Source organism: Eimeria necatrix, genomic scaffold, assembly GCF_000499385.1.
Source record: "Eimeria necatrix Houghton genomic scaffold, Enh_scaff89, whole genome shotgun sequence".
Lineage (NCBI taxonomy): Eukaryota > Apicomplexa > Conoidasida > Eucoccidiorida > Eimeriidae > Eimeria > Eimeria necatrix.
In genome coordinates, this window is record NW_013651788.1 from 57944 (window position 1) to 81660 (window position 23717).

Consider the following 23717-nt stretch of genomic DNA (forward strand, 5'->3'; position numbering starts at 1 on the left):
GCAGGGACTCCGGGGTTTGCGTCTAGCTGCAGGACGCCATGCAGCAGCAGCAGCTTCTGCAGAAGACAGGAGCTGCAACAGCAGCAGTTGCTGCTGCTTACACCTCGCAGCAGTCTGTGTGCCGTAGCGGCTGTTGCTGCTGCTGCTGCTGCGCCTGACTGGTTGCTGTTGCTGGCAGCAGCGACTGCAGCGCAGCGGTTGCCACGCACATTGCGTTAAAATGAATATTAAGCAACAGCAAATCCATCAGGGACGGCAGCAGCAGCAGCTGCGCCGATCAGCGAGGCCCTCACGCAAGCCCCAAAGTGTAGCAGCAGCAGCAGCAGCAGCAGCAGCCAGAGTACACAATGTGTTAATAGATTTGGTTAGATATTTTTTCGCGCACCCTATTTAATGCTGCAGTATAATTGAATTGAAGCCTTCAGAGCGCCACCAGCGCCAGTTGCTGCAGCAGCAGCAACAGCAACTGCAGCAGCAGCAGCAGCAGCAGCATTACCGGCTGCTGCCCAGGGGAGGCTGAGCACGTCGGCGGTGCTAGGCCTTACAAAGCAATAAAGCGAAAAGCTTTTATTTTCTGTCTACTTTCTGTAGAGTCTGTTGCAGCAGCGTATACCCGCAGCAGCAGCAGCAAAACGCGAGAGAATACCAGCAGCAACCGCCTGCAGCAGCAGCTCGGAAGGGCCGTTGCTGCTGTTGTTGCTGCTGCTCCAGGGGCGCTCCCCGTGTCTCCTTTAAAGACAGGGATTGTGGCGCCCCGTAGCTCGCGCAGTGCTCTGCTGCGCCGCCGCAAGCAGCAGCAGCAGCAGCAGCAGGTGCAGTTAATGCAGCCGCTGCAGCTCCTGCAGCCAGCTCTACTGCTGCGTCGCTTGCCTAGAGCTTTTTGCAGTGTATGTACACCCCGACTAGCCCAGGGTGTTAAGGCGAGCTGCTTGAGCTTCCTGTTGGCCCAGTTGCTGCAAGGCACGCATAAGCAGCAGCAGCAGCAGCAGCGGCAGCAGCAGCAGCAGCCAGCTTAGATTTTTGACTAAGGCTTTAGATCTGGAGAGAAGGGGAGAATAGAGCGCAGTATAGAGACAGTGCTTTGAACGCAGCAGCAGCAGCAGCCGCAGCAGCAGCAGCAGCGAAAAGAGCAGCTGGCAGGCTACCGCGGCACCAGCAGCGCAGCAGCACGGCCGCCTTCTGCAGCAGCAAGGAGAGCAGCGCGCGCAGCAGCAGCAGCAGCAGCAGCAGCAGCAGCATGTGCAGCACCGCTAGAGGCCAATGGCGAGTGGCTGGAGCCCAGACTTCCTGCAGGCCTCCGCCGCCTGCCTGTGGCAGCAGCCGCTGCTGCAGCCGCAGCGGGAGCTGGAGCAGCAAGACGCGCAGCAGCAAGGTGACCCGCAGCAGCAGCAGCAGTGGGCTGAGGGGTCGGAGCAGCAGCTGCTGCAGCGGCGGCAGCAGCAGCAGCTGCGGCTCGACGACGGCGCGGGCGCAGACGCTGCTGCTGCGTGTCTGCAGCCGCCGCGTACCTACGCGGAGCAGCAGCAGCGGCAGCAGCAGCAGCAGCTGCTGCTGCTGCAGCAGCAGCACCAGCAGGAGGAGCAGCGCCGCCACCTGCAGCGAAATCTTATGCAGCAGCTGCAGCCACCAGAAGGCCTCCATTGCGGGCCAGCGGGCCGTTTGGCTCTGAAACAGTTTTTTGAGCGTGAGTTCGGGTGCACAGCAGCAGCAGCAGCAGCAGCAGCAGCAGTAGCAGCCGCTGCTGCTGCTGCTGCTGCTGCTAGAGCTTGTTCCTCAGTTTTGTGGTGCTGCAGCTGGGGCTTTCTTTGGAGCTGCAGGTTGTGCTGTATTCGCCCGCTCTGCTGCTGCTGCTGCTGTAGGCGCAGCAACTGCTTGCTTCGTTTGCTGCTGCTGTTGCTGCTGTAGGCGCAGCAACTGCTTGCTTCATTTGCTGCTGCTGTTGCTGCTGTTGCTGCTGCAGGTGCCTACGTGCTGTCTCGCGCGCCGCTTTCTGTGGAGTCATGTGGGCCCCGCGACCCTCGAGGGTCAGTGGCCAAGAAGCAGCAGCAGCAGCAGCAGCAGCAGCAGCAGCAGCAGCTGGTGCCGCCGCTGGCGCGTCAGGGCATGCAGAGCAACAGCAGCTTGGGCTCGGGAGCAGCAGCAGGAGGAGCAGCGCAGCAGGAAGGCAGCAGCGGGTGCGGGAGCGGCGAGGAGGGCGCTGCAGCAGCAACAGCAGCAACAGCAGCAACAGCAGCAACAGCAGCAACAGCAGCAGCAGCAGCAGCGCGGGCGAGCCTCGCGCCCGCCTCCCCAGCCATCATCGCCTGCCGCCGCTGGCAGCAAACTCAAGGCCTTGCAGACCCTCGTGCTGCAGCAGTTGTGTCGCTGCTGCGGGCTTTGGGGTTTCCCCGAAATCAAACTTATAAGGATTTGTTTCTTTCCTTTTTGCTGCCGCGGGCGCTGCAGCGGGTGCAGCGGCTTGCTGCGGAGCTGGCCAAGGCCCGGCAGGCTGCTGCAGCGGGCGGCAGGCAGCAGCAGCTCATGCTGCAGCAGCAGCAGCAGGCTGCTGCTGCTGCAGCAGAGCCCGCCACTGGCCGCAGGCGCGTCTCCGTCGACGCCGGCGGCGGCGGGCCCAGTGCTGCTGCTGCTGCTGCTGCTGCTGCCGTCGCCGCCACTGCAGCAGCCACCGCGGTGAACTGCGTCTCTGCTGCTGCTGCTGCTGCTGCAGCAAGAGCTGCAACAATCGAAGCTGTGCTGCAGCGCGCTGTAAGAGAACTCACCCCCACCTTTCAGGTGCGGCCGCTGCAGCCGCTGCTGGCAGCACTTTTGGAGGCGCTGCTGCCGCAGCAGCCAGCCCCCCAGATCATGAAGCTGCTGCTGTCGGGCTCTCCTGCTGCAGCAGACTTCCTCAAGGTCAGTCAAGCCTCAGCAGCAGCAGCAGCGGCAGCAGCAACTCCAGTAGCGCTGCTGCCTTCACGGGGCTCTGGCTGTTCTTACTAGGCATTTTGAGAGCACCGCCCATTGTGAAAATGCTGCGTGCTGCTGCTGCTGTTGCTGCTGCTGCTGCTGCTGCTGCTGCTGCTGTAGGTAGCTGCGCTGCCAACACGGCAGTCAGTGTGGGTGCACCAGCCGTGGCGGTTTTATGACGAGGTGTCTGTACACCTGGATGCATGCGCTGCGCTGCTGCACCTCGATGTAACAGACGCGGTGCTGCGGCTGGTGTCAACGCACCCCAAGACCAGCAGCAGCAGCAGCAGCAGCAGCAGCAGCACAGTGCGTGAGAGCGGGAACAGCGTGGCTGTGGAGGTGCTGCAGCGCCTCGACATGCTGCTGCAGTACGTTGCTGGCAGCAGGTGTCTGTACACTCTGCTGCTGTCTATCTTGCGGCTGCGATTTCTGCATTCTTTGCTGCCTGTGGGGCGCTTCCGGATTGCAATAAAGAAGGCAGCAGGTGGCAGCAGCAGCAGCAGCAGCAGCAGCGCGCCAGCCATCCCCCCCAGCCCGGCCACGGCCCAGCAGCAGCAGCAGCAGCTCGACCTAGAGACAGGAGATGCTGCAGCAGGTGCTGCTGCTGCGACTGGCTGGGGCGGCGGCCTCGGCGGCCACTTCATCCCTATTGAGAGCGTAGCGCAGCAGCAGAAGCAGCAGCAGCAGCAGCAGCAGGCAGCAGCACAACGCGCTGCAGTCGAAGCAGCTGCTTCGGGCCCCAGCTGCGAGGCCTCGCCGGCACCTGACGGGCGCTCTCCCAGTGCAGCAGCAGCAGCAGCAGCAGCAGAAGCTCGGGGACCCGTGAGCGGCCTCGCTTCCGCTGCAGCAGGTGACGACCCCAGCAGCAGCAGCAAAAGCAGCAGCAGCAGCGAGTGCTGCGGCGTGGAGTGCGAAGCAGTGTGGGGTACTGTTCGTTTGCTGCTGTTTGCTCGTGCTGCTTTTCTCTTCGGCGAAGCAGAAACAGCAGATCCTCAAGCTGCCTTGGCCCAGTTTGCCCTGCATGCAGCGCAGTAAGCCTCTGCTGCTGCTGCTGCTGCTGCTGCTGCTGGTGCTGCGGGCGGTGCTGCAGCCTTTGCTGCTGCGGCTTTGGCTGGGGCTGGTGCTGCAGTCTTTGCTGCTGCTGCTACCTTTGTTGCCGCTCGGGGGTGCTGCTGTCGGGTGTCCTACTGTTCCCGTCTGGGGTCTTATGATGCTGCTGTTGCTGCTGCTGTTGCTGCTGCTGTTGCTGCTGCGGCAGCGTGGGTCTTGACGACGAGGATTCGCCGCAGTTGCAGCAGCTGCTGTTTGCTAGGGACACCAGAGAAGAGCTCCGCAGCTGCAGGGTCAAGGTGAGCAGCGATGCTGCTGCTGCCGCTGCTGTTGCTGCTGCTGCTGCTGCTGCTGCGCTGCTGCTTGCGAGACTGCGGGCGCTGCTATCTCTGGTGCTACTTCATGCAGCAGCAAGAGTAGCAGCACGTGGGGCGACAAGCTGCACTTCTTCGACAAGAATGCTAGCGCTGCTGCTGCTGGCGCTGCTGCTGCTGCCACCACTACTGCTGCTGCCGCTGCTGCTGCTGCTGCTGCTGTCTGCAGTCTAGCGGCGACCTGCTGGACGCCTCTTTGCTGCTGCTGGCGCCTCCCGTGCTTCGCTGCTTGTCGCGGTGTCTCAGCAGCAAATTGCTGCGGCAGCCTTCGCAGCATTCTTTTTGTTCTTTGGGTGAAGATGCAGCAGCAGGTCAATTCCTGGGCCTCACGCTGCTAGGTGAGCGTTGTTGCTGCTGCTGGTGGAGAAAGCCCTGCTGCTGCTGCTGCTGCTGCTGCTGCTGCTGCTGCTACTGCTGCCCATGTTGCTGTAGCTGCGGCTGCTGCTACACAGGCTGCTGCTGCAGGGACGCTGCAGCCAGTTTCTGAGTCTTTTCTGCTTTCTGGATCTTGTATTGCCGATACTGCTGCTATTCTTACTCCTGCTGCTGCTGCTTCTGCTGCTGCTGCGCATCAGGGCTGTCTGCGCCGTACGTGGGTCTCATGAAGTTCTTGCTGGAGTCGCCTCCGACTGCTGCTGCGCTTGCTGTTGGAGCCCAGCTCACTTCGCAGCAGCAGCAGCAGCAGCAGCAAACGAGGAGCTATTTGAAGCCGAGCCACGCCGAAGGGAGCGGCAGCAGTAGCAGCAGGAGCAGCGGCAGCAGCAGCAGCTGCGGTAAGAGCAATCATGAGCCGCAGCAGGCCGGAGCGCAAGAACTGCATATACCAGCAGCAGCAGCAGAACCGACATGTGCAGCAGCAGCAGCTGCTGCTATAGGAGCTCGGGAGCTGAAAGGCAGCATATTTGATGAGGGCAACGAACACGAGACCCCCTTTGCTTCCCCCGCTATACGGTCAGCAGCACCCCCAGCAGCAGCAGCAGCAGCAGCAGCAGCAGCGGGACCCGTGGGCTTCCCCCCAACCCGCCCCTTCAGGGTCGTTGCTGCGCACCCACATGTAGACGCAGCAGCAGCTGCCACAGGTGGTGCTGTTGCTCCTGGCACGGGAAGAAACAGCAGCAGCAGCAGCAGCAGCAGCAGCCACAGCAGCAGCAGTCACAGCAGCTATGTTCGCTCCAAGCGGTCCCTCTCAAGCAGCGAGTTGGCCCCGTTGGCGCGCCCACGGAGCGGAAGCACTGGGGAGCAGCAGCACCTGCAGCAGCACCAGCACCAGCCCGCGCAGCAGCAGCAGCAGCAGCAGCAGCGAAGGCAGCTGGCCATTCCCCTTTCGCGGGTGCTGCAGCACGTGACAGAAGGAGCTGCTGCTTCGCAAAGCTCGCGCGTCTTGGCAGTGGTGCAGGACTGTTTGAGGCATCAGTTAGCCGAGGACGGCGCAGCAGCAGCAGCAACAGCAGCTGCTGCTGCTGCAGTACCTGCTGCAGCAGGTAGCAGGGGTGTCGTCGTTGGCTATGAAGCTTCGCTGCTTACTGTTTGCTGTCCCACTTCTTTTCTTTCTGCTTATCTTCCGCCCTTTGCTGGTCACGCGTGGTCAGGTTTGCTGGCGAGTTTGCTGACGCTGTTTGCTACTGAGCCGCAGCAGCAGCAGCAGCAACAGCAGCAGCAGCAACAGCACCAACAGCAGCAGCGAATTGCCGCGCTGGCCAAAGCTATCATCAAGCAGCAAGAACAGCTGCAGCAACAGGCAGTGCCCCCGAAAGGATGCATGCAGCAGACGCTGCGGCTGCTGGGGCGGTGTGCCCAGGCCCTTAGCGCAGCTGCTGCTGCAGCAGTAGCAACAGGAGCAGCAGCAGCAGCAGCAGCAGATGCGTCGGACGGCCTGCGTGGTGCGTCTCCCGCAGCAGCCGCTTTTGGCGCTGCTCCGGACACGGCAGCACCAGCAGCAGCAGAGCAGACTACCCCGTTGGCAGCAGCGGGACCAGCAGCAGCAGCAGCAGGAGCAGCAGCAGCAGCCAAAGGGAGCGGCGCAGCTCCGCTTGCTGCATGCGCTCTCTTCTGCTCAAAACTCAGAGTGGCTCTCTTGTCCGTAAACGACGAGGACGTCTGCCGCCGCCTGCTCATGGCTGCCAACACTGAGTTGCTGCTGTGCAGACTGGTTAGCCCAAACCCTAAACCCCAAACCCTAAACCCTAAACCCTAAGCGCTGAAGTCTGTAGCAGAGGCATAGCGCGCCGGCTGGCGAGGGTGTCTGCTGCTTCGCGCAGTGTGCGTATTGAGCTGTAGCGGGAGTTTAAGGCAGTGCGGCTGCTGCTTTGCTGCTGCTGCTGCTGCTGCTGCTGCTGCTGCGTACGTGCAGCTGCTGCTGTGCCTGCCGGGCGACAACTGCGCGAGCGTTATGCACCGCCGGCTGCTGCAGCACCAGCTGCTGAAGACAACAGTCATGAGAGATGCCCTGACAGTATCTTCTTTGAAGCGCAAGTACAAGCAAGCTGCAATGGTGGCCAGAAGACCTGCTGCTGCTGCTGCTGCTGCTGCTGCTGAGGCCGTCGCTGGTGCTGCTCCTGGTGCCGCCGCTGCCGCGTCAGCGAGGCCCGCTGCGGGCACTGCGCCAGGCACGCCTGCAGCGAGCGGGCAGCAGCAGCAGCAGCAACAGCAGCAGCAGCAGAGCATGCAGCAGCAGCAGCAGCAAACTGGGGAAAAGAAGGCCGCCTACGCCGCGTTGACTCCTCAAGGCTTTCTTTGCCACGAAACCCTCGAGTTGGATTTCCTGCAGCTCTTCGAGAAGAAAGAAACTGTCAGACTTGCCTTCGTTCCGGTCAGCTCCGCGCGCGTACAGTCCCACTGTGCAGCTAGCTAGCTAGCTAGCTAGCTAGCCAGTCAGCTAGCCATCTAGCTGGCCAGCCACTGACTAGCTGTCTGGCTAGCTATCTGGCCGGCTAGCTAGCTAGCTAGCTAGCTGACTGGGTAGCTAGCTAGATAGCTAGCTAGCTAGCTAGCCAGCTAGCTAGCCACGTGGAGCCCTTATTTGGGCCTGAACACGGCGGCTGCACAGCTAGCTGCGCACTTGTAGCAGTCACTCGGCAGCTATCTGGGCGGCTAGCTGTTAAGTGGCTAGCTGGGTAGCTAGCTAGCTAGCTGCGTAGGGAGTTGCTAGGTGGCTGGCTGGGCAGCCAGCCATCAGACGGCTAGCTAGCAGCTAGCTGCTCAGTGGCTAGCTGGGCAGCGAGCTCTCAGGCGGCTAGTTGGGCGGGAAGGGCGCGGGGCTCTATCTCAGACGCAGCACCTAACTAGCAACCCAGCTTTCCATCTGCCCGGCTAGCTAGCCAGCTAGCTAGCCAGTCAGCCAGCTAGCTAGCCATGGGGTCTGTGCGCAGGGCCGGCTGGTCAGTCCACTGTTGCTGGACGCCTCGCGACACTTATTTGCTGTTGCTGAATGGGCCTTTCCGTTTCCTTACTATTCGCTGCTGCTGCTGCGGGTGGGTCAGCTGCAGCTGCAGGCTGCTGCTGCAGCGCCGCCTGGGCTCTGCTGCTGCAGCGCCGCTCCTGTTTTGCTGCTGCAGCGCCGTCTGGGCTCTGCTGCTGCAGCGTTGCTCTTGGTTTTGCTGCTGCAGCGCAGCCCGGGCTCTGCTGTTGCAGCGCTGCCTGGGCGCTGCGCAGCTGGGGGACCCTAGGGGGGTTTGCAGCAGCACTGAGCGCGCATCTGCTGCTGCTGCTTTGCTCTGCTGCTGCTGTTGCTGCTGCAGGAAGCAGCAACGCGCCGCCTGCTGGGCATCCCACGGGCCATCGCCGCTATCGGCAACCTCAAAAGGCAAGCTCTTTTTTGCTGCTGCTGCTAGCTGCTAATGTGGCAGTCAAGAGCCAGCTGCAACCCCACATTTTGCTGCTGCTGCTGCTGCTTGTGCTGCTGGTACCTCTCTGCTGCGCAGATTGGCAGCCGACCGCTACGCTGCTGAGGGATCTTATTCTGTGGTGGTGAGAGCAGCAGTAGCAGCAGCAGTTGCAGCAGCAGCAGGAGCTGCTGCAGCACCTTACAGCCCTAGCGTCAGTGTCGTGTGTTCCTGCTGCTGCTGCTGCTTCCATGAGGCTTTTGCTTCTCGTTTTTTTCTGCTGCAGGCAGCGGTTTTCTCCTCTGCTGCCGATAGCGCTCTGGAGCTGCTTCGCCGATCAGTTTGACTGGGGCCAGCAGCAGCAGCAGCAAGAGCAGCAGCAGCTGCTGCTGCTGCTGCTCTCGCTGCAACGGCAGCAGCAGCAGCAGTACAGCAGTATCGCTGCAATTGACGTGCCTGTACAGACAGTGTTGGGGGATTGCTAGCACTAGGGTGTATTCTCTGCTGCAGCGAAAACAGCTGCAGCAGCAACAGCACGTGCTGCTGTTGCTGAAGCAACAGCAGCAGTCGCAGCTGCGACCGCAGCAAGAGTAGCAGCTGCTGTTGACGAAAAGACTGACGCTGTCTCCTGTCAATCTAAACTGTAGAGCGTGCAGCAGCAGCGGTTTCAGCAGCAGCAGCAGCGGCTTCGGCAGCAGCAGCAGCGGCTTCTGCAGCAGCCACTGCTGCTGCTGCTCTCCTGCTGGGGCCTCAAGGCAGGTGCGACGAGTCGCCGTTGCCGCCTTTTGTTTTGTTCCGATTTAGGACGCAAATAGCTCATGTGCTGAAGCCCTTGTTTCTGCTGCTGCTGCTGCGGGTACTTTGCTGCTGCTGGGGCGGCTGCCGGTGCTGCGGTTGACTACCTGCTGCTGTCGCTGCTTGGCTGCTGTGGACTTTCTGCTGCTTCTGCTGCGAGTGCTGTGCTGCTGCTGCTGCAGCTGCAGCTGCTGCTAGACGTGCCAGGCGCCGCGTAGAGCCAGCAGCAGCTTGTGCATGTACTGGCGCTGCTTCTGGGTTTGCTGCACTGGGTAGATCAGCAGCAGCAGCAGCAGCAGCCTTGAGCCGAGTTGCTTTCCCAGTGTCTGCCTTCGGCTCTGCTTCTTTTTCTCTGACTCCTTGTTGCCTTTTGGTTGCTCTTCAGTTCTTTCTGCTGCTGCTGCTGCTGCTGCTAATTCTCCAATTCTCTGTCACCTTGGCTGCCTAACTACATTGGCGCCTTTCGTTTTTTTGTTCGTTTTTGGGGCCCCGTAGGGGCCCCCAAGGGTCCAAAGGGGGCCCCTAAAGAAATCTTTTTGGCTCCCTTTGCGGGGCCCCTAATGGGGCCCTCTTGGGGCCCTTCGGGGGCCCCTAAAGGGGCCCTTTGGAGCCCTCTGGGGGGCCCCAAAGGCACTCTTTTGGGGCCCTTTAGGGGGCCCCTCTAGGGGCCCCCTAAGTGGCTTTTTGGGGGGCCCCTCTAGGGGCCCCCTATAGGGCTCCTTTGGCCCCTGCGCTGCTGCGAGCAGCGGGGCGGCTCTGGCTGGCTGCTGCTGCTTCCCCTCTGGGCTGCTGCTGCCTCTTCTCTGGGCTGCTGCTGCTTCTCCTCTGTGCTGCTGCTACCTTATGCCAGTTTGCTGTTTCCCGTCTTCTGCATGCAAGTCAGACCCCACATATTTCCTCTCTGCTGCGGGCCCCCGTGGCCCCTGCTGCCTTCAGTCCCAGTAGCTGCTTTTTCCTCCCTTGTGTATTTTTGTCTTCTCTTTCCTTTCTTTTTGCTTCTTTACTCCTCGTCTTTGTCTCTGGCCTCTTCTGCTCCTTGCCCCTGCAGCTGCGAGTGTGCTGCTGCTGCTCTGCAGCAGCAGTCACTGCAGCAGTCCTCGGAGGTCTGTAGCCTCTGCAGCTGCTGCGCTGCAGCAGCAGTCACTGTAGCAGCCTCAGAAGATCTCCAGCCTCTGCTGCCGCTGCGCTGCAGCAGCAGCAGTCACTGCAGCAACCTGGGGAGGTCTCTCCACTTGCAGTGCACGAATTTAACTTCCCTTTGCACCCAGTCAGTTCCCCCGCAGCCTCTGCTGCTGCTGCGCTGCAGCAGCAGCTAGTGCAGCAGCCTGAGGGGGTCTCTCCACTTCCAGTGCAGAAAATTAATTTCCCTTTCCATCCAGTCAGTCATTGCTCCTGCTGCTGGATGCAAACAGTGCAGATTTTCTCTTAGCTGGTACAGATCGCTGAAGCCCAGCAGCTGCACGCACGCCCCAGCCACACTCCCGGCCCTCAGCATCAGCAAACGCCTGCTGCTCCCAGCAGCAGCAGCAGCTGCTGCTGCTGCGAGAGCGCAGGCGGCGCAGCAACGTCCCAGAGTCTGCTGCTGCAGAGCAGCAGCAGGGGAAGGAACAGCCTAGCTAAGCACCCTCTGGGTGCCTGTCGCTGTGTCGCTCCTGCCCTGCCTATCTGCTGCTACTGTTGCTGCTGCTGCTGCTGCTGCGTCTGGGCTTTTGGGGGGACTCACAGTGGAGGTCACGAAGGGGCGAGAGAACACCCACTTGAGGGCCACGGGCGTCAAGTTCGGCTGCTCGAAGCGCCGCGCCAAGTAGAAATATTCCTTAACAGCCTTTGCGGCCATAGAGCCTCTGGCAGACAGCAGCAGCAGCAGCAGCAGCAGCTCATGTGGCAGCCCGCGCTCTGCTGCAGCAGCAGAGCAGCAGCAGCAGCAGCTGGGGTACAGCCCGCCCTGCTGCTGCTGCAGCAGCAGCTGGGGTACAGCCCGCGCTGCAGCAGTAGCAGCAGCTGGGGAGCAGCCCTCCCTGCAGCAGCAGCAGCAACCGGGGTGCAGATCGCCCTGCTGCAGCAGCAGCAGCAGCGGCCGGGTGCAGCCCGCCCTGCTGCAGCAGCAGCAGCAGCCGGGTGTAGCCCGCCCTGCTGCAGCGGCAGCAGCAGCAGCCGGGGTGCAGCCCGCCCTGCTGCAGCAGCAGCAAGCAGCCCCGCTGCAGCCTACCTCAGTCGCCGCATGTAGGAGGGGAAGCGCAGCAGCCGGCCAGCCGTGGGGTACTCGAGCCACTCCAAATACTTCCCAGTCAAAAGGCCCCCGGCCAGCGCCCCGTAGGCCACCAGCGAGACGCCTGCGCGCGCCGCCGACCTAGGGTTTAGGGTTCAGGGTCCAGAGTTTAGGGTTTAGGGTTCAGGGTTTAGAGTTTAGGATTATGGTTTAGGATTCAGGGTTTAGGGTTTACGGTTTGGGGTTTAGGGAACCGGGGATGCAAGGCACAGCGGTTTTAGTGCCTAGGGTTTAGGGTTTCGGGGCAGACACTGGGCTCCGGGGTGAGCGTTTTGAGGGTTTAGGGTTTATTGCCAACAGCGCGCTCGGCTGCTGCGCCGCAGCTGCTGCTGCGGTGCGTGGCTGCTGCCGTAAGGCCGGCAGCAGCAGCAGCAGCAGCAGCAGCAGCAGGCCCGGGAATCTTGCCTGAATTTTGAGGCCTGACAGCCTCTACGAACTGCTTCTCCACGTCATTCCGCAGCAGCAAATTGTAATGAACTTGACAAGCAGCAGGAGGAGGCAGCCCCCTCGCCTTGGCTAGCTGGCAGAAGCGCAGCAGCCCGTAGACAGTCTCGTTGCAGAGGCCCCATGCCCGAATCTGAAACGCGCGCAGCCACACAGCACCAGCTTCTGCTGCTGCTGCTGCTGTTGTTGCTGGTGTTGTTGCTGCTGCTGCTGCTGGCCTGGCGAGGGGCTAAAATGCCGCGAGGTGGCGTTTAAACCCGGTGGGATCGTGCGATCCCAGGGCAGCGGGGTCCTGCTGCTGCAGTGGAGTGCATGCAGCAGCAAATGCGCAGTACTTGCCTTGCCGTCTCTTAGCAGCACCTCCACTGCGTCCAGCCACGCCTCCATGGACACCCGCGGGTCCTGCGTGTCTGTTGCTGCTGCAGTCTGGCAGCAAACGTAAACAGCCCCGCAGCAAAACACTCAGCTCGAGCAGCAGCACACGGCCGGCAAAGCAGCAAAAAGACACAAACGCCCTAAGAACCCCGCCAGCAGGAAAGTGCAGCAGCAAACGCTCCAACACTCCCACGGGCTGCAGCAGCAACAGCAGCAGGCTGCTGCTACAACGTGCTGCAGCAGCAGCTGCAGACTGCTGCTGCAGGCTGCTGCTGCAGGGTATCAGGAGCAGCAGCTGCTGCTGCGACTCACGGGGATATCGTAGAGGACCTGGTGCGGCTCTCCTGTCTCGTGGCGCGGCACATAACGCTGCGGCCAGTGCAGCTGCAGCAAATCCACGTAGGAAGTGCCCAGGCGACGGAGGCTGCCTTCTGCAGCTTTTATAACATCCTCTGCAGCCAGGCCCGCCGCTCCGCTGCTGCGAACGAGAAGCAGCAGCAGCAGCAGCAGCGCAGCAGCAGCAAAAGCCGTTCCCCATGAAGGGCAGGGGCCCGCAGCGGCAGCAACAGCAGCAACGGCAACAACGCCGCAGCAGCAACAGAAGAAGCAGCAGCAGCAGCAGCAGCAGCAAGTGGCTACCTGTTAGTTGGCTGCCGCTGCAGCCAGGAGAGCCGCTCGTGGGGCCCCGCCACAGTGGCGGCCAGCACCAGCTCCGCGCGCTTTGCTGCTCCCCTAGCAGCAAGCCACTTGCCCACAATCTCTTCAGCAGCACCGAAGGACTCAGCAGCAGCAGGAAGCGGATACAGCTCCGCAGTGTCGATGAAATTCACCCCCCACCCGTCCACTGCGTAGCTCAGCAGCTCGCTGGGATTGTTGCAGTTCCCTTCCCCCGCGGGGGGCCCCTGGGGGCCCCCCATGAACATCGTGCCCAGGCCCACCTCCGACACGTACAGGTCGCTCTGGCCCAGCTGCCGGTAAGTCACCGGCCATGGGGGGCCCCCCTCCCGGGGGGCCCCCCCGGGGGCCCCCGGGGCCCCCCGGGGGGCCCCCGGGGATGGCGTTGGGGGCAGCTGGAGCCTATTGGGGAGCAGCAGTTTGGGGGCTGCGCAGCCCGTTGAGAGCGGGAGGGCCACGTGGGCGTACTGGCGGTGATAAGCCTCTTCGGGGGTCATGAGGGGTCCCCCGGGGCGGGCTGGAAGCGGGGGGGGAGGCAATACCTCCCCGGGTTCCCCTATGAGGGGCCCCCACTCCGGGGGCCCCGGGGGGCCCCCCACTGGGGCCCCCTCCGCAGCTTCCTCTGGCGGCGGCTCCCCTGCGCAGCCCGGCCTCTGCGCGGCTGCACCCGCTGCTGCTCCTGTGTCTGCTGCTGCTGCTGCTGTGTCTGCTGCTGCTGCTGGGCGGGCCTGCGTCTCCGCATCTGCGGGGCCCTGCTGCTGCTGCTGCTGCTGCTGCTGCTGCTGCTGCTGCTGCTGCTCTGCGCGGCGGCGCCTGTTTTCAATGACTTTCTCTATCCAGGCCTTGTCTTTGGCTGTGAAGCTCCGCGCGAAGTTTTGCCGCGCAGCCAAAATCCCATAAGGGGCCTCCGGAATAAAACGCCACTGCTCCTCCCGCTGGGGGCTGCGGCGCATGCCTGGCAGCAAACACAGGGGGCCGAACCCCGCATCCGGTTTGCAGCAGCAGCAGCAGCAGCAGCAGCAACCGCAGCAGCAGCAGCAAGCGCAGAGGCAGCAGCAGCAGCGGCAGCAGCAGCAGCGGCAGCAGCAAGGGTAGCAGCAGCAGCAGCAGCAGCAGGCGACCTGCAATCATTTCTTCGGCGAGCGTGGCCTGGCGGGCGATGTCGTCGTCTGGTTCTCTTGGTGGGGGTTCTGCTTCCTCCAAGTAATACCGCCGCGCCTCTGGGGTGTCCAGGCGGTAGTAGGGGGCCACGCCCTCCTCCTCAGGCTCTTCGCTCCCGTCCCCCGGCTGCGGGCCATACGCAGCAGCAGCAGCCGCAGCAGCAGCAGCAGTGGACCGGCAGACGCAGCAGCAGCAGCAGCAACAGAAGACTCCAAGCAGCACCAGCAGACCCGCAGCGGCAGCAAACCTCAGCAGCAGCAGCAGCCCGTAGCAGCTAGCTGTGGCTAGCTAGCTGTGGCTAGCTAGCTGTGGCTAGCTAGCTGGGGGACTGACCAGCTTGTAGGGGTTGTAGCGCCTGTAGGACCAGCTGTAATCCCGCTTGGGGTCATAGTAAGACTCCACAAAGTCAAAGCCCGCCTCCGCTGCAGTCGCGTTCACAGCTGTACACACAAGCAGCAGCAGCAGCAGCAGCAGCAGCAGCAAGCAACTATACATGTTATATATATATAACACAAATATATTATGTATTATATATAATACATATTGTATATCATATATGTACTATTTTAATATATGTGTCGTAAATGTACATATAGCATGTATCTGGAGGCTCCGCCCCCTCCGCCCTCAGAGCCGGTGGTCTAGGTAGGGTTTACGCGTTAGGGTTTAGGGTTTAGGGTTTAGGGTTACGTATGAGCCCGTGAGAAACGACGAGGCGGCCCGGGGGGAGGTCCCGCTTGATGGGAATCCAGTCTTCGTCAGGAACAGCTTCAGAAACGCCGTATTCTTCCTTGTCTTCTGAGGTGTACAGACACCGCAGAGGCAGCAGCCACGCGAGGTCTGCTGCTGCTGCTGCTGCTGCTGCAGCTGCTGCCCGCGCATCGCCCAGCTGGAGCCGCTGCTCTGCTGCGCCTGCTGTTATTGATGCTGGAGCTTCACAAAATGTGCCCCTCCTCTTCCATCAGCAGCAGCAGCAGCAGCAACAGCAGCAGCGTGAGCCCACAACAAAGCAGCAGCGGCGGGAGCAGCAATTTTCCCCGCTACAGCAGCAGCAGTAGCGGTTTCAGCTCCAGCAGTACCAGTGGCCTCGGTGCCAGCAGCACCAGAAACAGCAACAGCAAAAGCAACAGCAGCAGCAACAACAACAGCAGCAACAGCAGCAGCAGCAGCAAGGCACCTCTCTGGAGTCTTTTGAGCTCTTCGGGGTTGTCTGCCCACTGGGCTTTGATCTTCTCGAATGTTTTCAAGTCGATAAACATCGGCGTGGAGTCGAGGGCCTGAGAGCAGCAAATTAATTGAAAGTCTCGAGAAATTAATTTAAAACTTCGACAAATTAATTCAAAAATATCAACAAATTAATTCAAAAATATCAACAAATTGATTCAAAGGTATCAACTAATTAATCCAAAAATATCAACAAATGAATTCAAAGTCCGGACACATTAATTCAAAAATATCGATAAATTAATTCAAAAGTCTCGACAAATTAATTCGAAAACTCTCGACAAAATAAGCCAACAACTTTGCTGCTTCTGTTCTGCTTCCTTTTGTCTTTTTCTGATTTTGCCGTGAGCCTCCTCGACCTTTCGTCCCTAGCTAGCTATCTAGCTATCTAGCTAGCTACCTAGCTAGCTAGCTAGCTAGCTAGCTAGCTAGCTAGCTAGCTAGTTGGGTGGCTGTCTGGCTAGCCGTTTGGCTATGTGGTTAGGCCGCTGGCGAGCTAGCTGGCGAGCTAGGCAAGCTCGCTGGCTAGCCAGCTGGCTAGCTAGCGGGCTAGCTAGCTAGCTAGGTCCGCAGCTAGCCAGACAGCTAGCTAGCCAGCTAGCTAGCCAGCTAGCTATCCAGCTAGCTAGCCAGCTAGCTAGCCAGCTAGCTAGCCAGCTAGCTAGCCAGCTAGCTGTCCACCGCAGCTAGAGGCCTTTTGCGCACCTGGCGGTACAGAATGGTGTCTTGACCAATGGTCAAGGCCTTGACCGGCAGCTGGTCCACTGTGCGGGCTCCGGGGGGGGGAAGACCTTCTCTTTTGTGTCTTTCTTCTAAGTCTTGCTGCTGCTGCTGCAGCTGCGGGGGCAGCCAGGCGTGGCTAGCTGTGCCAGCTGCTTGCTGCTGCAGCGCGCGCAGCGCCGCCCGCCGCGCTGCTGCTGCTGCTGTCTGCGAAGGAGGCAGCCATTCCTCCTCCTCTGCTGCTGCTGCTGCTGCTGCTGCTGCCTCTGCTGCTGCTGCGTCGTCGGTGCTGTCTGCTGCAAAGGCCCCCAACCGCTCCTCTCTCAGCGCCTCAGCCTCCCCCAGATCTTCTGCTGCTGCTGCTGCTGCTTCTTCTTCTTCTTCTGCTGCTGCTGCGAACCGGGCTGGCAGCAGCCGCTCAGCAGCATCCTGGTAGTCCTCCTCCCCCTCATCAAAGCCGTCGAAGCCCTCGCCGCTGCTGCTGCTGCGTGCTGCTACTTCCGCAGGATCTTCTCTGTCTTCCTGCTGCTCCTGCAGCAAACTTTGCTGCAGCAAGTCCTCCATATCCTCAGGCTCATCCAGGTGAGCAGCAGCAGAAGCAGCAATCTTCAGAAACGATGGTCCTTCCTTGCAGCCCCTGTGCTGCTGCTGCTGCTGCCTACCTGCGGTTATGAAGGAAGAGAGGCAGCAGCCCCTCGGTGGGCGTGAAAGGCTTGCTGCGAGCGCAGCTGCATGCTGCTCTCCAGGAAGCAGCAGCAGCAGCAGCAGAAGCTGCAGCAGCAGCAGCAGCCAATGCATAAAGTAGCCAGGAGCCAAGAAATGGAAGAAGCAGCGGCCCCACATTTCCCTTTGGTGCTGCGGCTTTCAGTCTAAGAAATGGAGAGAAGAGCAGCAAGGGCAGCAGAATCCACCGCAATAAACACGACAGCAGCAGCAGCAGCAGCAGCAGCTCAGCTCCAGCAGCAGGCTTTAGCCCGCGGCTTTTAGGGCTGCGTGAATGGAGGGGCCTTTGGTGCTGCTGCACAGCCAGTGGAGGCCCTCAGCAGGAGTATCTGCCCCATTGCTTCCTCTATTTGAGGTTTGCTGCTCCTGCTGCTGCCTGTGCTGCTGCTGCTGCTGCTGCCCTCCTGGAGGGGCCGCTGGCGTCGGTGTCTTTCGAGTTGGTGCCAAACGGGTCCGCTGCAGTGTACAGCGCCTGCGCTGCTGTTACTGCAGCAGGAGCTGCAGCCTGTGCTGCTGCTGTTGAAGCAGCAAGTGCTGCAGACCGCCAATTGCTGCAGCTTGCTGCTAGGAGGCCCTTGAGACACTCAGGATCCGCTGGCTCCCCTGAGCTAGCCCTGCAGTGCCGGCAGTTTGTGTGCTGCTGCCCGACGAAGCAGCAGCAGCAGGCAGTTAGTCGCTGAAGAGCAGGATCCGCAGAGTTCTGCTGCTGCTGCTGCTGCTGCTGCTACTGCTAAGGCTTGAGGCAGCGAGTGGCGGCGCTCATGTCTGCGGGCTTCAGGCGGGTCCACGCCGCTGCAAACAACTTAAAGACCCTCTTTAATTTGCATTAATTAGAAGATTTGTTTTTAATTTTGTCTCATTTCTTAACTGCTTCCTGCAGAAACCGATGAGCCCGTGGGGCCCCCGTCGGCAGCGTCGTGCACTGGGGGCCCATGGGCTGGGGCATTGAGGCGCTGCTGCTGCTGAATTGTTTGTTTGTCTTTGGATTCTTAAAAGCAGCAATTATTATTTTCATTTCAAAGGCGAAAAACGCGGACAGGGGGTCTTCTGCTGCTGCCCTGCAGAGGGTCTCTCGGGCGCTGTCTTGGCCTATGGCTCCAGCCGCTGCTCCCCACAGCTGCCAAACCCTAAACCCTAAACCCTAAACCCTAGCGCCGAACCTGGGCCCTGCGAAAGGAGAATCCATGGGGAAACGGTAGGGGGCTCTCCAGTCTGTTGCGGGCCGCGAGGCCTTCCGTAGCAGCAGCTGCAGCAGCCCCGGGCCCAGCAGCTGCGGCTGCTTCTGCAGCAGCTGCTGCACCCACAGCAGCAGCTACCACCACGCTCGGAGAACCTGCTGCAGCGCAGCGAGCACCGACGGCGCAGGCCCTGGGCCGTGTGCTGCTGCTGCAGCAACAGCAACAATGCTGGAGGAGACAGAGCCGCTGCTTGAGCACAGCGACGTTGCTGCAGCAGATGACGACTCCGACGCTGCTGCTGCGTCTGACGCCGTTGCTGCAGCAGCAGCAGCAGCCGCAGCAGAGGAGGAGTTCGCGGCGGGCTCCGCAGCGGGCGCCACCCAGGAGTCCGCCGCCGCCGCCGCAGCAGCAGCAACAGCACCAGCAGCAGCAGCAGCAGCAGCAGCAGCAGCACCGTGCCGACGCCGCCTCTGGCCCTCCTGGTCCTCACTCACCTTCGGGTTTGCTGCTTGCCTCCTCGAGGGGGGCCCCTCAGGGTCTGGGAGGGCCCCCCAAACCCTAGAGGAGTTGCGAGCTGCTGCTTCGCGGCTGCCGCAGCTGGAGACCCCCCGCAGCACGCAGCAGGTGACGAAGTCCATCAGCAGCAGCCTGCTGGCCTCCGCAGCAGCGGCTGCTGCAGCCGGGCCCAGCAGCAGCAGCAGCAGCAGCAGCAGCAGCAGCAGCAGCAGCAGCAGCGACGGCAAGGAGAGGGACTTGTCTGTGTACCGCGTGCTCTTCCGGCTTGTGGCCCCCTGCGTGGCTCCCTTGGGTTTGCTGCGGCTGCTGGAAGTGCTGCTGTCTTCTTTGTCTCCTTTGCTGCTGGAGGGCATTGTGGCTTCTCTGGAGAGTTCGCTGCCGCCATCAGCAGCAGCAGCAGCAGCAGCAGCGGAGGAGCGCGGGGGCCCCGTGCTGTGGCTGCTGCGGCCCTGGGCCCAGCGGCCCCACACTCGCTTGCTGCTGCTGTCTTTGCTGCTGGCAGCAGCTTCTTACCTGCAGGTCTTTGCCAGTGTCCAGTGCGGCTTCAGAATGCGCAAAGTTGCACTTCGGGCCAAAAACGCTTTGCTGGCAGCAGTTTTCGACGCTGCGCTGCGCCGGCCCCACGCCCCGCTCCCCTGCAGCAGCAGCAGCAGCAGCAGCAGCAGCAGCAGCAGCAGCAGGGTGGCGGGAGGGGAGGGGGGTGAGCTGCAGGACGAGCTGCTCTCCGCGGCGGCGCCTGCAGCGGCTGGCTCGGGGTGCGAGGATGAGGCTCCAACAGCAGCTGCTGCTGCTGCGACAGCTGCTGCTGCTGCTGCAGCAGCGGCTGCTGCTGCTGCAAGGGCTGCTGCCGCAGCAGCTATCGGCTTTGTTGATGCAACCAAACCAAATAGTGCTTTGGGATCCGCGGGAAGACCCGCAGCAGCAACAGGCAAAGACAGCCCCCCCTGCAGAACCGGCAAAGACGCGCATGCAGCAGCAGCAGCAGCAGCAGCAGCAGCTGAAGAGGCTGCTGCTGGAGTGCTGAGCCCGCGCCCTCTGGTGCGGAGCCGCAGCAGCGAAACCGGCAGCAACGGCAGCAGCAGCAGCAGCAGCAGCATGAAGAAAAGCAAAAGTGCTGGAGGGGCGCTGACGCGGGCTGTTTCCTTTGGGGGCAATTTGCACCGCGTGGTGTCTCAAACTCTTTTCGACGGAGCTGCTGCTGCAGTTTTAACTGCAGCAGCAAGAGCTGAGACGGCTGCTGCTGCTGCTGCAGAGGCCGTTGCTGCTGCAGCAGAGCACGGCGGCGCAAGCAGTAGCAGTGGGTCGGAGTCGTATCTGTCGGTAAGTAGGTACCCAGTGCTGCTGCTGCTGCTGCTGCTGCGGCCGCCAGTCTCGCCTGTGCTGCTGCTGTTCTTCTGTCTTTGCTGCTACTGCTGCAGCCCTCCCCGAAGTGCAGCAGCAGCTGCTGCTGCTGCTGCTGACAGCCAGTTGCTGCACGTTCCTGCTGCTGCTGCGTTGGTGCCCAGGCGGTGAGTGAAGAGGAAGCAGCAAGTGGAGAAGAAGGTCCTTTTAATGGAGGTGGTTTTGCTTCTCCTCGGCAGCTGCCTTCTGGCCAAGGGGACAGCAGCAGCCCATCAGATGAGCGGCAGGCGTGGCTTGGTGCTGCTGCTGCTGCTGCTGCTGCTGGTTCTGGGGCTGCAGCGGGCAGAGGCGTCGGCAATTCGTTCCCTGAAGACAGGTCTAGGGGCAGCAGCAATGGCAGCAGCAGCAGCAGCAGCAGCAGCACCTTCAGCTTCACTGCACTGGCAAGGGCCATCAGCAGCGAGGCAACGACCGACTTGCCGGAGTCGTTCGAAAGGACGCCAGCAGCAACGTCCCACGGCTTGCAGCAGCAGCAGCAGCAGCAGCAGCAGGTGCTGCAGCGCGACGCGAGCCGGTGTGAAGCGCAGCCTTTGCTGTCGCTCGAGGGCGGCGCAGCAGCAGCTCGGCCTACAGTGTCGCCGCGGCTGCGTCAGCGGTCAGCAGGTCCTGCGTCGGGGTCTGGAAAGGACGGCCGCAGCAGCAGCAGCAGCGTGAGCAGCAGCAGCAGCAGCAGCGGGGTGGGGTCAGCCTCGTCCCCGTCTGCTGCTCTCGAGCTGGCCAACCTCGTCAGCGTCGACTGCGAAAGAACTCAAGTGGGCATTTGCGTGCTGCACGAGCTGTGGGCAGCTCCCTTAACTTTGGCCCTTAACCTCCTTCTGGTCTACAGGCAAATCCCCAGCGCTTTCCTCTACGCCGTCGCCGTCACAGGTGAGGCACTGCACTTCCCCAGCGCCGCAGCAGCAGCAGCAGCAGCAACAGGAACCGCAGCCGCAGCACAAGCAGCACCAGCAACGACAGCGGCACCAGCAGCAGCAGCAGCAGCAGCAGCAAGAGGAGCTCGTTGTGTGTTTGTGCGGGGTGCGTGGGCTTCGCAGGAGTGTGTCTGTTGGTGCAGCTGCGGCTGGGGGACTGTCTGCGTCAGCTGACGCACCGGATGATGAGCTGTCGAGACACCCGAGTGCGGGCGTGTCGGGAGCTGCTGCTGCACGTGCGGGAAACGAAAGTGCTGGGGTGGGAGAGCCACGCGTTTGGCCGCATTTGGAGTTTGCGGCTGCCAGAACTTCGCTTTCTGAGCTGCCGCTACTACTTGCATGCAATCAGCAACTGCCTCTTCGTGTCCACGCCGCTGGTGGTGAAGGTCACTGCCCTCACTTGCCTCGTGGCCCGCGGGGAGGGTGGGGGAGGGGGGGCCACGCGGGCCAGCAGCCTCTTTGCTGCGTTGGCTCTCATAGACAAGGCCCTGCAGGCCCTCAACTCTTTGCCTACGCTCATGGGCGACTTGACTGCTGCTGCGGTGGCTCTCAAGCGCCTCGGCAGGTGTCTCAAGCCCCCGGCGGCCGCGGTCCAGCTCCAGCTCCAGCAGCAGCAGCAGCTGCTGCAGCAGCAGCGGCAGCAGAAGGAACGCGCACAAAAACTTAAACGCAAACAGCAGGGACACGCCGCAGAGCCCGGAACAAGTGGAACAGACGCGTCCGCGGAGACGGGAATGCCAGCAGCAGCAGCAGCAGGGGCGCAAGCTGCCGCGGAAGCAGCAGCAGCAGGCATTCCCCCGGACTCTGCTGTTGTTTGCTTCCGCCGAGCCGCCTTCGCGTGGAGGCCCCTGCGGCCAAACGAGCTGCTGCCAACTTCTGAGCCATGTCTTTCCCCCACTGCCTTGGCAGCAGAAAGCCCCCAGACGGGCAAGGCAAGTGTCAGCGCAAGCAGCAGCTGCCCCAGCAGCAGCAGCTGCGCCAACAGCAGCAGCTGCAGCAGCAACCGTTCCGTGCAGCAAGTGGCCTCCATACTCAGCCGCGCAGCAGATCGCCCCCCCCTGGCCGGGGAAAGCAAAGGGCCGTATTGCCTGCGCAGCAGCAGCGCAGTGCTGCACGACGCAGACCTGCAGATTAACCCGGGAGAGCTGCACTTAGTAGTTGGCAAGTCAGGCAGCGGAAAGAGCAGCCTCTTAGCTGCAGTGCTGGGCGACATGAACCTAGTGAGGGGGGAGGCTTACCTCAACCTGCCTCGGCCTGCCACCAGCAGCACCTGCAGCAGCAGCAGCAGCAAAGGCAGCAGCAGCAGCCACAGCGGCTCAGGAATGCCCCAACTGAAGGCGCTCGGCGGGCAGCCTCTAGAGGCAGCAGCGGGGGAAGGCGCCGGCAGCCAGGGCCTCCCAGGCAGCGAGTCTGCCGCAGAAGATCCTTGGGAGTTCATTGGCTTTGCGCCGCAGCAGCCCGTCATCTTCGAGGGAACCCTCCGAAGCAACATTCTCATGGGGCGGCCGCTGCTGCCCCTCGCCTACAGCCAAGTGCTGCATGCGTGCTGCTTAGAAAGAGATCTTGCTGCTTTGGGCGGCGACAGCACCCCAATAGACGCCGGCGGCCACAGGCTAAGCGGTGCGCGCAGCTCAGAGCTACAACATGGGCTTCGCAATAAGTCATTATTAGTACATTATGCTTTTCATTTGGAATTTTTGCTGCTTGTGCGTGGTTTTTGCTTTGCAGTAAGTCATTATCAGTGCATTATGCTTTTTATTCGGACGTTTTGTCTTCTGTTCTGGTTCGGGGTTTTGCAATAAGTGATTATCAGTACATTATGCTCTTCATTTCAAGTTTTTGCTGCCTGTGCCTGTTTTGGGTTATGCAAAATGTCATTATCGGCGCACTGAGTTTTCCATTTGGAGTTTCTGCCACTTGTTCTGGTCCCGGGTTTTGCAGTTCGTCATATTAGTGCACAATGCTGTTCATTTGAAGCTTTTGCTTCCTGTTCTGGTTTTTGAGCCATGGGCCCGAGGGCGCCAGGCATTGCAGCCTTCTGTGTGGGGAAGAAGCTAAACAATCTGGTTTTGTGTTTCTTTTTGTTGCTGCTTCTCTGCAGGGGGACAGAGAGCCCGCATTTGCCTGGCCCGCGCCTTCTACAGCGCAGCTGCTGTTGCTGCCTGCTGCAGACCGCCTTCTTCGGGGCAGCAGAAGGCAAGCGCAGCGTCTCAGGCGTCTGCCAGCAGCGGCGAAAGCACTGCTGCTGCTGCTGCTGCTGCTGCTGCTGCGTCAGCGAGGCAGCTCGCGGACAACAAACTCACCCGCCTCGCCACTGTAGGCAAGAGGGCCCTCTACCTCATAGACGACCCCTTCAGTCCTCTCGACGCAGTCACAGCCATGGCCGTGTGGCGAAGAGTTTTCGCACCGGGAGGTATGCTCGATAAGAACAGCAGCATCCTTGCCAGCAGCAACTGAAGGGGCAGACAAGTCGCTAGAGCAGCAGTGGATTGCTGTGGCCGCAGGCAGCACGTTTGTGATAAAAAAGCAGCTGCTTCTCTGCTGCGCTTGAACGCTGCAGCGTTCCTGTGCAGCACAAACAGCAGCAGGAACAGGAGCTCGGGGCTGCGTGTGCTGCGGCCTCCAGGCATCCTGAGTGGACGCACAGTGCTGCTGGTGGTGCAGCAGGCTGCGCTGGTGATGGTGGACCCGTCGGCAGTGTCAAGCTTTGTGTTGGTAGAGGGCGGCGCCGCCAGTCAGTTTTTCTCTCTGAGCGATTTGCAGAGGAGGCAGGGCGGGGCCGTGGGCCCCTTCTTCGAGGGCCTGCGCAGCTTCCCTCTACTTCCAAGCAGCAGCAGCAAGGGTGTCAGTGCGTCTGCGGAGCCCTCTACTGAGTAAGCGCAAGTAAAATGCGTCTTCTTAAGGCTTTTTCTTCTCACAAAAGACGGCCATAAAGCCCGTACTTCTGCATTCTCCTCAGTTCAAGTTGCTGTTAGGCAAACGGTAGTGAAGGGGGTGCAACGGCAAAGGAATCTAAAATGACGCAGCATGCCCACTGCATAAAAGAACTAATGTTTTAGGTTTTCAGGGCTAGGATTTTATATTTAGGGCCCAAGAGTCCCGCAGCAAGGCACTGTTCAGTAACTGGTCAAACC

At 61.3% G+C, this 23717-nt stretch overlaps 3 protein-coding genes across 3 annotated transcripts; 2 read left to right on the plus strand and 1 right to left on the minus strand.

Moving 5' to 3' along the window:
- Positions 1 to 1260: 1260 nt before the first annotated feature.
- Positions 1261 to 8785, plus strand: ENH_00081780 (hypothetical protein, conserved; the record flags this gene model as incomplete). Its single annotated transcript, XM_013577837.1, has 8 exons — positions 1261 to 1684; positions 1961 to 2892; positions 3067 to 3977; positions 4205 to 4295; positions 4540 to 4708; positions 4946 to 6519; positions 6721 to 7179; positions 8702 to 8785. 8 exons carry the CDS (start codon positions 1261 to 1263, stop codon positions 8783 to 8785), a joined length of 4644 nt encoding a protein of 1547 aa, XP_013433291.1.
- Positions 8786 to 10598: 1813 nt separating this feature from the next.
- ENH_00081790 (aldo/keto reductase family oxidoreductase, putative) lies at positions 10599 to 16652 on the minus strand (the record flags this gene model as incomplete). Its single annotated transcript, XM_013577838.1, has 10 exons — positions 10599 to 10830; positions 11196 to 11319; positions 12035 to 12125; positions 12387 to 12552; positions 12714 to 13704; positions 13871 to 14036; positions 14244 to 14350; positions 14601 to 14843; positions 15088 to 15187; positions 15840 to 16652. The coding sequence occupies 10 exons, from the start codon at positions 16650 to 16652 to the stop codon at positions 10599 to 10601; spliced, it is 3033 nt and encodes a 1010-aa protein (XP_013433292.1).
- A 1328-nt stretch (positions 16653 to 17980) lies between these two features.
- ENH_00081800 (ABC transporter, putative) lies at positions 17981 to 23040 on the plus strand (the record flags this gene model as incomplete). The annotated part of the gene is given in 5 exon segments (XM_013577839.1): positions 17981 to 18255; positions 19111 to 19591; positions 19777 to 20754; positions 20760 to 22203; positions 22685 to 23040. Coding segments are annotated over 5 exon segments (3534 nt in total).
- Positions 23041 to 23717: the final 677 nt, after the last annotated feature.